Below are 14046 nucleotides of genomic sequence, written 5' to 3'. Positions count from 1 at the left end.
CTCTTTTACTTGAGCCTGGCACACTGTAGACTAAAACTGCTTCTCAAGCACTGCTGCTAGACAACATAAACAGCTCTTTAACACCTTGTTTTCAAACACTACATTATTATATAAACTGGCGTTCTCGGAGGGGAGAAATCCTCACACCTGCTGTTGGTAGACTCCTATCAAACAGTTGTTACAAGCAAAAAATTATCATTGTATAGTCTGAGGCATTCTTTGCTCCTTTTTATAATTCTCACAGAATTAAAAGAACCTCAGGATTACAGCTGGTGGAGCATTATTGGAAATGTAGCCAAGCAGCAATTTGAGCGGTCACTTTTATAATACAGAATAGAAAAGTGGGTTTGGTAAAATTGTGTTACTTCTTATTTTGTAAATAGACAATTTTAACACCTTAATTTGTGTTTGTCTCTCCTCATAGGATCCTCTAATCACAGTATCTGGTGGGTCCACAGTTTTATTCATATTTAAATATGCACTTATTAATTGTTTTTTGCAGCTCCCAGAGAGCTTTGCACTGTTTTTAAATGCAGCAATGCAAGCACTATTTAGAAAACCTGCTTAGTTTACAACTAGAGTTTGTGCAATGAGGTACATTTAGTTTGGCAACCAATGGGTTATCAATGCACCTCAGTGCACAAAAAGGCCCTGTGAGATTTAAAAAAAAAAAAAAAAACAGTGCACCTTAAGGCCCCTTCCCACATACAGTCCGTTTGTCCATTTTCATCCATACGTTGACGGATGAAAAACGGACATCAATGCATCTCTATGTAAAAACGGATGACAACGGATGATCATCCATTAACATCCATTTTTATCTGCTTCCCTCAATGTCCATTTTTTGGAACGGATGAATGCCCTATTTTTCATCCGTCAAAAAACGGATCGGACGAAAAACGGATGTAAACGGACAAACAGTCAGTTTTTTCTTTCGTTTTTTCATTGGTAGTGGATGTAAAAAAAACGGATGGAAAAACTGATACATTTTGACGTGACTGAACTGATGAACTGAACGGACCATATGTGTGAAAGGGGCCTAACTCACAGAGCACTTGGAGTTCTCTGCACTATACCCAAATGTATAGGTGTGTTGACGTGGAAATAAAAACGATACTGACAATGCACCGCAATGCACATATGCATTGCATAATTGTAATATGCTGTGGTTTGAACAAGTTTAAATTAATTATCCTGTTCCCCAATTTGGTAGGGCATTTATTTGACCTCTGGTGGAACTACAGCCTCCTACCAGTACTTCTTTACAGCCCTGATGGGTAGAGTTGTTAGCTTCCACCCTTAAAACATTTGCAACATATTTGTGGATTATGGATTCCTAGGAACATAGCAGGGATGAAAAAGTGCTTTTGACGTTTGTCTCCTGCATACATCTCGCATTTGACTTGAGTGTCCCTTTGACTTAATGCTGCCATGGCTGGACTGACGTCATGTGTTTTTTTTTTTTTTTTTCTGAAAAGAAAAAAAAATGTCCATTATTAGCGATTTAAGCTGCTTCCTTAACTGAAGTTGTACAAAAGCCTATGTATCTGCACTGCACATACGTGGTGTACATAAGAATTTTTTGATGTTCAGGTAATTCACATAAGAGAAGCTAGACATTATCTCCTTCAGATTGTAACTGGCTTCTATTCTCCATTAGCATAGCAACCAGTTCCAGACAGACGGAATGTTAATTCAGCCAGTAAATATTGGTGGAAAAAAAAAGAACTCCAACCGTTTGTATTTGTCCTCTCTTTGCACTCTTGCATTTGTATGATAATGTTTCTCTCTCTGCACTTTTACACCTTTTATGATTATGGTGCCTTTTTGATGCCAGGACCCAAGATGGTAGCGATACAGAATTACTATGGAAACCCTGCTCCTCCGGGAAAGCCAGTGTTAACATTCCAAACTGGGGAGGTGATTGAGCTACTGAGGGGCGACCCAGATTCTTCGTGGTGGGAGGTAGGTGCACAATTACAACTTGAGATAAAATCTGCCATTAGCCACCAAGTCTAGATGATGACCAATGGGTTTATCTCCTAACAGGGGCGCTTGCTACTGACTAGAAAATCAGGATATTTTCCCAGCTCTTCGGTTAAGCCTTGTCCTGTGGTAAGTGCCATACTGCAACTTGCCTCATTCACTGTACAAACAGGTAGCCAGTCACTTTGTGATATTTTCCATATGTGCTAAGGTTTCCATATACCTCTTCCTTGTAAATATTTATCTTATGTAATTAGGGAGTGATTAGAATACACTTAATATAGGCAGGGCTTAATGACATTATCATATTAAGTCTCCGTACACATCTTGGCGCTCCGCAATCCCGAATCGCAGCAAATTGCGGGATGCACCTGCAATTCTTGTCACTTCCAGTGGCATCCCAAACGCGGCGTGATTTTGCGGCGATTGTCGCCCGACGAATCGCAGTAAAATCGTGCAAACAGGATCGTGGGAAGCCCGTCCCCCAAAAGAAGCACAAGAACTTCTTTTGGACAAAAGGCGTCCCGCAATTCATCAGGCGACAATCACGGCAAAATTGCGCCGCATTTGGGGTGCCATTGAAAGTGATGGGAATCACACCGGCATCCCGTGATTTGCCGTGATTCAGGATCGCGGGCAGAATCACTGTACGGGACGCCAAGATGTGAACGGAGCCTTATCCACATGTTCTGCTCTTTCTTGGGTCTGTTGTGAGCTGTACCATGTATATAGTTACATAATTAGTCTGGTTAAAAAAATCCATCCAGTTCAACACACAGAGAGAAACAAAATACAAACACACACCAATAGAAAACCTCCATATAGACAATCCTATACCCACAGATGATCCAAGAAAAGGTAAAAAAAAAAAACAAAGCTGTTTCCCCAAGAGGCAATCCTGGATCAACTTTACCTATAAATATTAGTATTCAGTTATATTTTGTGCATTTGAAAAATAATCCAGGCCTTTTTAAAATTACTACTGTACTGTACGACTTGTTACAGTCAGGCTAGGGTGATGCAAGCCACCATACTTGTCCTGTACACAAAAGGTGTGTATAGGTCACCAAGATGGGAACACGTTTGGCAGGGGAGTCCAGGCACAAAAACAAGGAAACATAACAAGAGGGAAAGAGAAGTATTTTAGGAAAAGAGAAAAATAAACCACAAGAAAATGTTACATGAAGTTGACATTGGCTTCAAAAGAGTCTTGGCTGCAAGAATCTCACATGACTATATAAGAATTGTATTGTGAAACAATTTGTATTAAACAGACCTAAAATGTAGTGTTTGTGTTCTGTTACAGCCGATGATCCGCCCAGACTACAGTAAATATCCCTGGTAGGTACGGGACACCTCACACTGCTCCCTGCAGAGGTCAGCCTTTGTGTCATTCTCATTGGATGGTAATTGTTTTAGGTTTGCAGGAAACGTAGAACGGCCGCAAGCGGACAATCTCCTAAAAGCCCATGTTAGTGGAACATACCTTATCCGGGAGAGGACAGCAGAAGCGGAGCGATTTGCCATCAGTATAAAGTAATTGTCTTTTTATTATTAATTATACATGTGTACATGTCACATTAAATGGGTTGCACGGACAATGTAAACTTTAAAGGGCAACTCCACTTTCCTGGAGGAAAAAAAAACTAGCAAATAAAGAAAAAATAATATAGCATATGCAATTGTAACACAGGTCATATTGTAAATGAATGTTATTAAAAATAATCTTTCCTTTTCAATGTGCAGCTCTGTACTTTTCTCAAAATGCAATGCATTATGGCTACCTGGAGATGTTCTGTACAAACAATGTGTACTGAAAACACCCCAGAAACATAATTTCCTGCTTGTGTGATTGGCTCACCAATTTTACCAGAAGTCTGCTTAAGATAAATGTCAGATTTCTGGCAACCCCTGCAACAAAAATGTCATTTTTGGTGGGATACTCCCTATAGGAACACGTTTAAAGGGATGAGGGCCAGCAGATTTCCTCCTTAGTGCTCTGTAGCTGAACAGCTAGTTGATAATTATGAAACCACTCCCACTCAGCACAGAAACCCAGAGGAACAAACAGTGATTTATTCAGAATAACCAAAGGTAGGAATCTGCAACAAAGGTTGTTATAATCCTTGCAATGTACATAGATCACCTAGAAGGGAATGTTATTTTCTCAACAAAAGTGGAGTTACGCTTTAAGGACAGAGATGTATGTTTTACTCATTAGCACCAATGTGTACACAACGTCCCTTACCTACCAATCACTGACCTTGCATCCCTAATATTACAGCATAACATAATATCACAAGGAGGGGGAGGCTACAGTAAGGCATTACAACATATATACCGAAGTAAACATGAAGACAACAGTTTGAGTTGTAGTGGAATACTGTAGTATGTATATAACCTATTAGCTCTGTGTTTGGTTCTTTCATAAAAAAAGACCATGGAAGTATTTAGTATATAACAACCCATTGAAAACGATTACATTTATTTAGAATCTTTTAATTGGTTAGGGTATTAATCAGTGCAGTAATGTTGAAGGTGTTTTGTAGCTATTTTTAAACCATTTTCTTTCAGTTCCATTTTGGTATCAAGAACATACCCTGGCATTTACACCGCTCAGCCAAACCCATAGGCATGTATAATCACCCTGTGTACATTAGCAATAGCACTCTTTGTGCGGCTCTGATATAAGAGAAGTGCTTATGCACTTCTTTTACTGTGTCGGCAGGGAGATAAGTGTGTCTGGGCCATATATATGTAGACACCCACATACAATTGTGCTCAAAAGTTTACATACCATGGCAAAATTTGATTTCTTGGCCATTTTTCCGAGAATATGAATGAGAACACAAAAACTTTTCTTTCACTCATGGTTAGTGTTTGGCTGAAGCCATTTATTATCAATCAACGGTGTTTACTCTTTTTAAATAAACAGAAACTACCCAAATGACCCTGATCAAAAGTTTACACACCCCAGTTCTTAATACCGCGTATTGCCCATTTTAACATCAATGACAGCTTGAAGTATTTTGTGGTATTTGTGGATGAGGCTCTTTATCTTCTCAGATGGTAAAACTGCAAAAAGCAAAAAGCCTCCAGTTCCTGTAAAATCTTGGGCTGTCTTGCATGAACTCCACGTTTGAGATCTCCCCAGAGTGGCTCAATGATATTGAGGTCAGGAGACTGAGATGGCCACTCCAGAACCTTCACTTTATTCTGCTTTAGAGAATGACAGGTCGACTTGGTCTTGTGTTTAGGATCATTGTCATGTTGTAATGCCCAAGTGCGTCCCATGTGCAGCTTCCGGGCTGATGAATGCAAATTTTCCTCCAGCATTTTTTGATAACATACTGCATTCATCTTGCCATCAATTCTGACCAAATTTCCTGTGCCCTTGTAGCTCTCACATCCCCAAAACATCAGCAATCCACCTCCTTGTTTCACAGTAGGAATGGTGTACCTTTCATATAGGCCTCGTTAACTCTTCTCCAAATGTAGTGTTTATGGTTGCGACCAAAAAGCTCAATTTTGGTCTCATCACTCCAAATGACTTTGTGATAGCAGTTTTGAGACTTGTCTCTGTGCTGTTTGGCGTATTGTAAGCGGGATACTTTGTTGAATTTACATAGTAATGTCTTTCTTCTGGCCACTCAACCATGCTGTCCATCTTTCTTCAAGTGCCTCCTTATTGTGCATCTTGAAACGGCCACACCACATGTTTTCAGAGTCCTGTATTTCATAACTGAAGTTATTTGTGGGTTTTTCTTTGCATCCTGAACAATTTTTCGTGGCAGTTGTGGCTGAAATTTTAGTTGGTCTACCTGACCATGGTTTGGTTTCCACAGAACCCCTCATTTTCAACTTCTTAGCCACTTAAGCCCCGGAAGATTTTACCCCCTTCCTGACCAGACCCCTTTTTTCAACTTGGCACTTTGTGATTTTAACTGACAATTGCGCGGTCATGCAATGCTGTACCCAAACTAAATTTATGTCCTTTTTTTCCCACAAACAGAGCTTTCTTTTGGTGGTATTTGATCACCTCTGCGCTTTTTATTTTTTGCGATATTAATAAAAAAAGAGCGAAAATTTTGCGAAAAAATGACATTATCAACTTTGTCTTTTAAAAAATATCCAATATACTCAATTTATGTCATTTTTTTGGCCAAAATATATTTAGCTACATGTCTTTGATAAAAAAAAATTAAATGAGCGTATTTTTATTGGTTTGCGCAAAAGTTATAACGTCTACAAACTATGGTGTAAATACTGAAATTTACGCAGCTTTAATTTCTGACTGCCTATCTCCTTTCATGAAGTGCTAAAATGGCAGGGCAGTACAAAACCCCCCCAAACTACCACTTTTTGGAAAGTAGACATCCTAAGGAATGTTCTGAGAGGCATGTTGAGCTCATTGAATATTTCATTTTTTTGTCACAGGTGTTTGAAAAATGACTAAAAAAAATAATTTTTTTTTTTTTTACACAAAGTTGGCATTGAAATGATATATTGCTCACACATGCCATGGGAATATGTGTAATTACACCCCAAAATATATTCTGCTGCTTCTTCTGAGTACAGGGATACCACATATGTGAGACTTTTTGGGAGCCTAGCAGTGTACGGGAGCCCGAAATCAAATCACCACCATCAGAATTTCAAAGGGCGTACATTTTTCATTGCATTTTCTCACTACCTATAACGGTTTAGGAGGCCCTGAAATGTCAAGATACCACAAAACCCCCCCAAATGACCCCATTTTGGAAAGTAGACACCCCAAGCTGTTTGCTGAGAGGCATGCTGAGTCCATGGAATATTTTATATTTTGCCACAAGTTTTGGGAAAATTACAATTTTATTTTTTTTTTTACACAACGTTGTCACTAAAAGATAAATTTCTCACACATGACATGGGTATATGTGGAATGACACCCCAAAATACATTCTGCCGCTTCTCCTGAGTATGGAGATGCCCCATGTGTGAGACTTTTTGGGAGCCTAGCTGTGTACAGGACCGCAAAAACCAATCAACACTCTCAGGTTTTCTAATGGCATAAATTGTGCATGTCATCTCTGCACTACCTGTCACAGTTTCGGAGGCCCTAAAATTCCAAGATAGCACAAACCCTCCCCCCCCCCCCCCAATTACGCCATTTTGGAAAGTAGAAACCCTGTTCCTGTTTTTTTCTTCATTTTCCAAAAAAAATGAGAGCTGCAAAATACTCACCATGCCTCTCAGCAAATAGATTGGAGGGTCTACTTTGCAAAATGGGGTCATTTGGGGGGGGGGGGGGGGGGTTTGTGCCATCTTGGCATTTCATGGACTTCAAAAGTGTGATAGGTAGTGAGATCAACAATTTATGCCCTTAGAAAGGCAGAAGGTGCGGATTGGTTTTCCGGGTCCTGTACGTGGCTAGACTGCCAAAAAGTCTCACACATGGGGTATCCCTGTACTCAGGAGAAGCAGCAGAATGTATTTTGGGGTGTCATTTCACATATACCCATGGCATGTGTGAGCAATATATCATTTAGTGACAACTTTGTGTAAAAAAACAAAAAAAAAAGAAATAATAATTTTCCCGACACTTGTGGCAAAATATAGAATATTCCATGGACTCACCATGCCTCTCAGCAAATAGCTTTGGGTGTCTACTTTTCAAACAGGGGTTATTTCGAAGGTGTTTGAACTGTCCCGGCATTTTATGCTCAATCTTATCTACACATCACCCACTCTTCTAACCACTTGAAAACCAAGCCTTTTCTGTGACTTTTTGTTTACATGAAAAAAGATTTTTTTTTTACTAGAAAATTACTTTGAACCCCCAAACATTATATATTTCTTTAAAGCAGAGGCCCTATAGAATAAAATGGTGGATGTTGCAAATTTTTTTGTCACACGGTATTTGCGCACAGCTTTTCCAAACGCAATTTCTGCGAAAAAAAATACATTTTTTTTTAATTTATTGCACAAATACACTATATAATTTCAATTTGTTTGGTAAAATGTAAAAGATGATCTTATGCCAAGTACATAGATACCAAACATGACATGCTTTTAAAAACCTTTAAGTCTTTTCAGGTTACCACTTTAGACTTACAGAGGAGGTCTACTGCAAGAATTACTGCACTCGACCTGGCGTTCGCGGCGATACCTCACATGCATGCTGCAATTGCGGTTTACATATGACACTATACCAACGCTTGTGTGCGCCATTGCGCGCAAGCACGGGGGGGGACAGGGGGGGCTTGATTTATTTTTTTTTGCTTTTTTATGTTATTTTGACACCTTTCCTTTTTTTTTTTTTTAATCATTTTTATTGTTATCACAGTGAATTTAAATATCCCCTATGATAGAAATCTGTAGTGACAGGTACTCTTTTTTAAAAAAAATTGGGGTCTTTTAGACTCTAGATCTCTCCTCTGACCTTAACGCATCTGACCACACCAAAATTGGTGTGATAAAATACTTTCCCAATTTCCCAATGGCCCTGTTTATTTCTGGCGAAACAGAAGTCATGAAATGCTCGTAGCTTCCGGTATCTTAGGCCATAGAGATGGAGCCACTCTCATCTCCAATTAGCTCTATGGTTTTATAATTGAACCACCGGCTGCACTCTCGGGTTAACCGGTGGGACAGGAGAGCCCGAGAAAAACCATGGAAGGCTGCGGTAGTTGGCGGTGGGGGGGGGGTTAACGATATCAAGATGATGCCTAAATCTGCAGGCATCATCCTGATATAACCACTCAAATTCCAGCAACGTACCAGTACATTGCTGGTCCTTGTTTGACATATAGTGTAGGTTTTTTTTTTTTTTTTTCATGCAGCCTGTGCGCTGAACAAAAAAAAAGAGAACCTATCAGAAATCAGCACAGGAATGATGTGTAGTATTACCCACCATTAACCGCCCAAACATCCACCCACTTAATTTAATGATGGGTATACACGACACTATCCACGTATACCAAAATAGGATTTTAACTGCAGCGCTGAAATCAGAAAATCACCACAGTTGCTGCCAGCAAAGGTATCCATATATGCTGAGCGCAAACGCTGTTTGTGTCAGAATATATAAAATCAATGCCGTGGCAGCCGACGAGTACCTGCAAGAGAAACAGGTCACAAAAGAATGAAAAACAAAGTACAGTAAAAGTACAGTAGGAAGAGTAGAAGAACATATAAAATGACTGACCTAACAACAGTTTTTGGATACTTTTATTTTTCTTTCTAACTGTTGTTTCTCGATTTGCGACTGCGATTTTCCAGCTTGGGTCTCTCAAAATGTCGATGGACATCCAACATCTTTCGAGACCCTGTGTTTGTGTGCCCTACACTGTTTCGTGCTGTACCCTACACTAAAACTCCACTAGTGTATGGTAGCGCTCAAAACATTCCCCGATGCAGAGACCAGGTTGGTCAGGACATTTGGGACAATAATAGCGGGTGTCACGCCTATATCCGCACCTTCTACAGACACGACATCGTCTTTGGGGTCGTCTTTGGGTAGAGGTACTCGGGAGGACATATGGAAAATGTCTCTCATGCAGCCGGCTCACTGCATCTGGAAGGGGAAGTTGGGCAGGCATGCCTCCTGGGTACAGGTAGGCAAGGATGATCGCTTCCTGGAATTCCCGGAAGGATCCAGTTCGTCCTGACGCCCTGTATAGGACAAAGGCGTTCAGCATAGCCAATTGGTAAAGGTAAACAGACACTTTTTTGTACCAGCGTCTGGCTTTACGGGCAACTAAATACGGCGCCAAAAGCTGGTCGTTAAGGTCCACCCCTCCCATATTAAGGTTATATTCGTGGACACAGAGGGGTTTCTCCATAACGCCAGATGCCGTTGGAATTTGGATCGTCGTGTCTGCGTGAAGGAAGTACAGAACATAAACATCCCGTGTATCCCTCCACTTCACTGCAAGCAATTTGTCCGTTTTCAAGCAGGCTCTCGCCCCCCGCCTAAGACGGGAATTTACAAGCCGTTGGGGGAAGCCCCGGCGATTAGGTCGCATGGTGCCACATGCGCCAATTTGTAATTCAGAAAGATGACTAAATAGTGGCACGCTTGTGTAAAAGTTGTCCACGTACAAATGGTACCCCTTTCCAGATAAGGGTGACACCAAGTCCCAAACAATCTTGCCGCTGCTCCCTATGTAGTCTGGGCAGTTCGGGGGCTCCACACAGCTATCTTTTCCCTCATAGACCCGGAAACTAACTGTATAACCTGTGGCCCTGTCACACAATTTATACAGCTTGACCCCGTACTTGGCACGCTTGCTGGGGAGGTACTGTTTCATAGCAAGGTGGCCAGTAAATTTAATCAGGGACTCGTCAACGCAGGCAACTTGTTCAGGGGTAAACAAGGCTGCAAACCGCTGATTGAAGTGGTCTATGAGGGGCCGAATTTTGTGGAGCCGATCATATTCAGGGTCTCCCCGAGGATGACAGATTTCATTGTCGCTGAAATGCATAAATTGCAGAATTTGCTCATATCTCGCCCTGGACATGGAGGCAGAGTACATGCGCATATGGTGAACTGGGCTAGTGGACCAATATAGCCGCATTTCACTCTGTTTAGTTATGCCCATGTGGATAGGGAAAGGCCCAGAAAGATTTTAAAATCAGGAACCGTTATAGGTTTCCAGCCGAATGGTCTGGCAAAGGGGCGAATTTGGGTTGGCGGCGATGAATTGTTGTGCGTATAAATTTGATTGATCCACAATAGATCTGTAAAGATCTTCCGTGAAGAACAGCTCAAAAAAGTTCAGGGGCGTAAAACCAGCTGTCTCCACGTGGATTCCAGGTTGGGCAGTGAATGGGGGAAGTACTGGCGCTGTAGAATCAGTGGGTTGCCAATTGGGATATGCCAGCGCATCAGGGAGGGCACTATGGGCTCTACGGGCCTGTCTTCGAATACGCGGTGGCTGCGGGCCACTACTTGTGCTAGCCACCGCACCAGCTTCAACTGCACTTATGTGACTCGCCACGTCACCAATTGATACTGCAGTGCTGGTTGTACTAGGTCCAGGGTGTACTAGGCCGCTGCCGCTTGCCAGGTCGCCAGAAGGATGAGCGGCACTAGTAACCACACTCTGCTCCATACGAGCACCCTGCGATTCCTGCATCTCAACAACTCCAGAATGGGGTCGGGTACGCCTGGGTCTAACAGGGACCCATCTGTCGTCGGAGCTATCTGTCAGGGAGCCGCTGCTGTCATGTACAGGTTTGTATACTGATAGTAATTCGGCCAGTGTAGCTTCCCCATCGCTATCATCTGACACGGCCAGTATACTATAAGCCTCTTCACCACTGTACAAACGTTTGGACATTTTGGTTACTAAATTTACCTGTACAGTGGTGTTGACTAACAGGTAATAAAAGCACCTGGTTGTCAAGGACTATTTCAAGCGCTACCAAAAAAACTGCTAATGCTAGCAGGGATCAGGCCTGACTCTGCTAACACAGCGGTTTTGTGTGTTTGTGTTTTTTTGGAAGTGACAGTGATCTATTGATTACTACACTTGCCTGGGTGAAAGGGTTAAACGCAGGCGCTGGCAGGAATCAGTACTGACCGTGCAAACACCACGTTTTGGGAACCCTAAACTATGGGGACGCTAGTATAGTTCTGATCAGATATTGATCTGTTCAAACACTATACTAGTAATGGAAGTGTATGTGTGCGTGTGGTAATCAAGGGGTTAGTTCTAACTATGCGCCGGGGATCTGCGCTTTTTTAGACTGACACTAAACTAGCTAATGTCACCTGTGTCACTAATAATAGTGATCAGAAAAAAAAACTGTACACTATAAAAGTGACACTGTGACAGGGCGCGGAAGGGGTTAACTGGGGGTGATCAGGGGGGGATCAGGGGGTTAAATCTTTATTGGGGGGGGTGGCGGGGACCCTAAACCTCCTTTGGGATAGAAACAAAGTCGCTAGCGCAAACTCAAGTCACAAGCACACTAATACAAAATACAGTAAAAACCGTATATTACGTGTGTATTAGTGTGCAATGTGACAGGGGGAAGGGGTTAACTGGATGTGATCAGGGGGTTAAATCTTTATTGGGAGGGGGTGGCGGGTATCCTAAGGATAAAAGGAACGGTGGCAAGCGCTAAACCTGGTCACAAGTCACACTTATACGGGTATATAGAAAATGCTATATACTGTATACAGTGTGTGTTGTGACAGGGGGTGTAGGGTGATCAGGGGGTTAAATCTTTATTGGGGGGGGTGGCGGGGACCCTAAACCTCCTTGGGACAGAAACTAACTTGCTAGCGCTAATTCAGGTAACAAACACACTAATACAAAATACAGAAAAACAGTACATTACGTTTGTATTAGGGTGTAATGTGAAAATGTGAAAGGGGGGAAGGGGTTAACAGGGGGTGATCAGGGGGTTAAATCTTTATTGGGGGGGTGGCGGGTATTTTAAGTGAAAAAGGGAGGGCCGCAAGCGCTACACCTGTTCACAAATCACACTTATACGGGTATATAGGAAAAAGCTATATACTGTATACAGTGTGTGTTGTGACAGGGGGTGTAGGGGGGATCAGGGGGGTTAAATCTATTGGGGGGGGTGGCGGGGACCCTAAACCTCCTTTTGGGAGAGAAACAAAGTCGCTAGCGCTAAGTCAAGTCACAATTGCACTAATACAAAATACAAAAACACAGTATATTACGTTTTTATTAGTGTTGAATGTGACAGGGGGGTGGGGGTTGTTCTCCTCTCATGCTGGATCCAAAAAGGATGATGGGAAGGGAGGGCACATCTTTTCTGAGCCTGTGTTTACATTTCACAGGCTCAGAGTGTAATCTGATTGGCCTGGACCTGATGACTGATAGGTTCTGAACCCAATCGAGTCATCGACGGGACCGCGAGAGCGGCGATGGCTAGTGAGGTACTGGTACGTCACTTTGCCTGGCCGGGGCTGACCGCCGCAGTATATGTACTTGCGGCGGTCGGCAAGCGGTTAAATAGAGTTTGAACACTGCTGATTGGCATTCTCAATTCCTTGGAAATGTCAGTGCAGCACTGGATGAAAGATGCAAGGGTGTGTCAGGAGTCTAGAAACTCATTGACCTTTTATACACACACACTAATTACAAGCAAACAGATCACAGGTGAGGATGGTTACCTTTTTTTTTTTTTAATTGTAATTTTTATTCAGAAAAAGAAAGGAAAAAATACATTGAATAGAACATACATGGGCAAAAGGAAAGATCCAACATTACAGTCCAAGGGGCGGAGCCCCCATGTACAGAACAAAGCAGCAACAGCAATAATTTGAAAAACAGTACAAGGTACTAAAGATTGCATGGAAACATAAGAAAGAGAAAATAAACATGAAACCACACCCTCAAGGGGAACATCAAAAACTCAAGTCAAATTAGAGTGATAAAGTTCCCAATCATCCCAAACAGCATTAAATTTAGACACTTCATCACGGACCATTGCAGTAAGGTGTTCCATCCCCCGAACCTCCGAAATCAATCGCAATAGAAGAAGTTTATCCGAGGGGGTTTGATTGAGCCATTGAAGCGGAATAGCCCGCCTGGCTGCTAATAAAATGAAGGAAGCCAATTTGTTAGCCAACTTGGAAATACCGGGGAACGGAAGGCCCAGCAGATAGTGCTCCAAGGGTAATTGTAAACCAGTAACACTACCTAGTAATGACATAACCATGGTCCAGAAAGGCTGAATATCAGTACATTGCCAAAAAATGTGAAACAAAGTGCCCACCTCGACCCCACATCGCCAGCACAAGGCCAAACTTGCCGGATCTATCTTGTGAAGACGAGTCGGGGTATGATACCAAAAAAGGATAATTTTCAAGGTAGTCTCTCTCTGCACCACACATCTGGATGCTTTAAAATCGGAGGCCCAAATCTTGCTCCACAGAGGTAATGGGATTGGACGTTGCAAGATCTTGGACCATTTTGTCATGTAGGGATGGTAATGGAGGTGTTGATCTTATAACCCGAAATAGCACTAAAGGAAGACAACACTGAATGTAGTGAAGGTAGAGACACCAAAGGGTTAGTCAAGGTCAGCAACATATCA

General features: G+C 42.1%; 1 protein-coding gene across 8 annotated transcripts in view; it reads left to right on the top strand.

Moving 5' to 3' along the window:
- The window catches only part of VAV2 (vav guanine nucleotide exchange factor 2), a 480427-nt gene that overhangs the window by 386568 nt on the left and 79813 nt on the right, over positions 1 to 14046 (top strand). For all 8 annotated transcript variants that reach the window (XM_082264462.1, XM_082264465.1, XM_082264464.1 and 5 more), the window contains 5 exons: positions 425 to 446; positions 1838 to 1965; positions 2050 to 2115; positions 3293 to 3327; positions 3406 to 3522. In XM_082264462.1, the coding sequence (XP_082120588.1) occupies positions 425 to 446; positions 1838 to 1965; positions 2050 to 2115; positions 3293 to 3327; positions 3406 to 3522 (368 nt within the window). The remainder of the gene's footprint in view (positions 1 to 424; positions 447 to 1837; positions 1966 to 2049; positions 2116 to 3292; positions 3328 to 3405; positions 3523 to 14046) is intronic.

Source organism: Pelophylax lessonae, assembly GCF_965119305.1.
Source record: "Pelophylax lessonae genome assembly, chromosome: 7".
NCBI classification, from domain to species: domain Eukaryota; kingdom Metazoa; phylum Chordata; class Amphibia; order Anura; family Ranidae; genus Pelophylax; species Pelophylax lessonae.
This window is presented reverse-complemented; position numbering and strand designations above follow the sequence as displayed.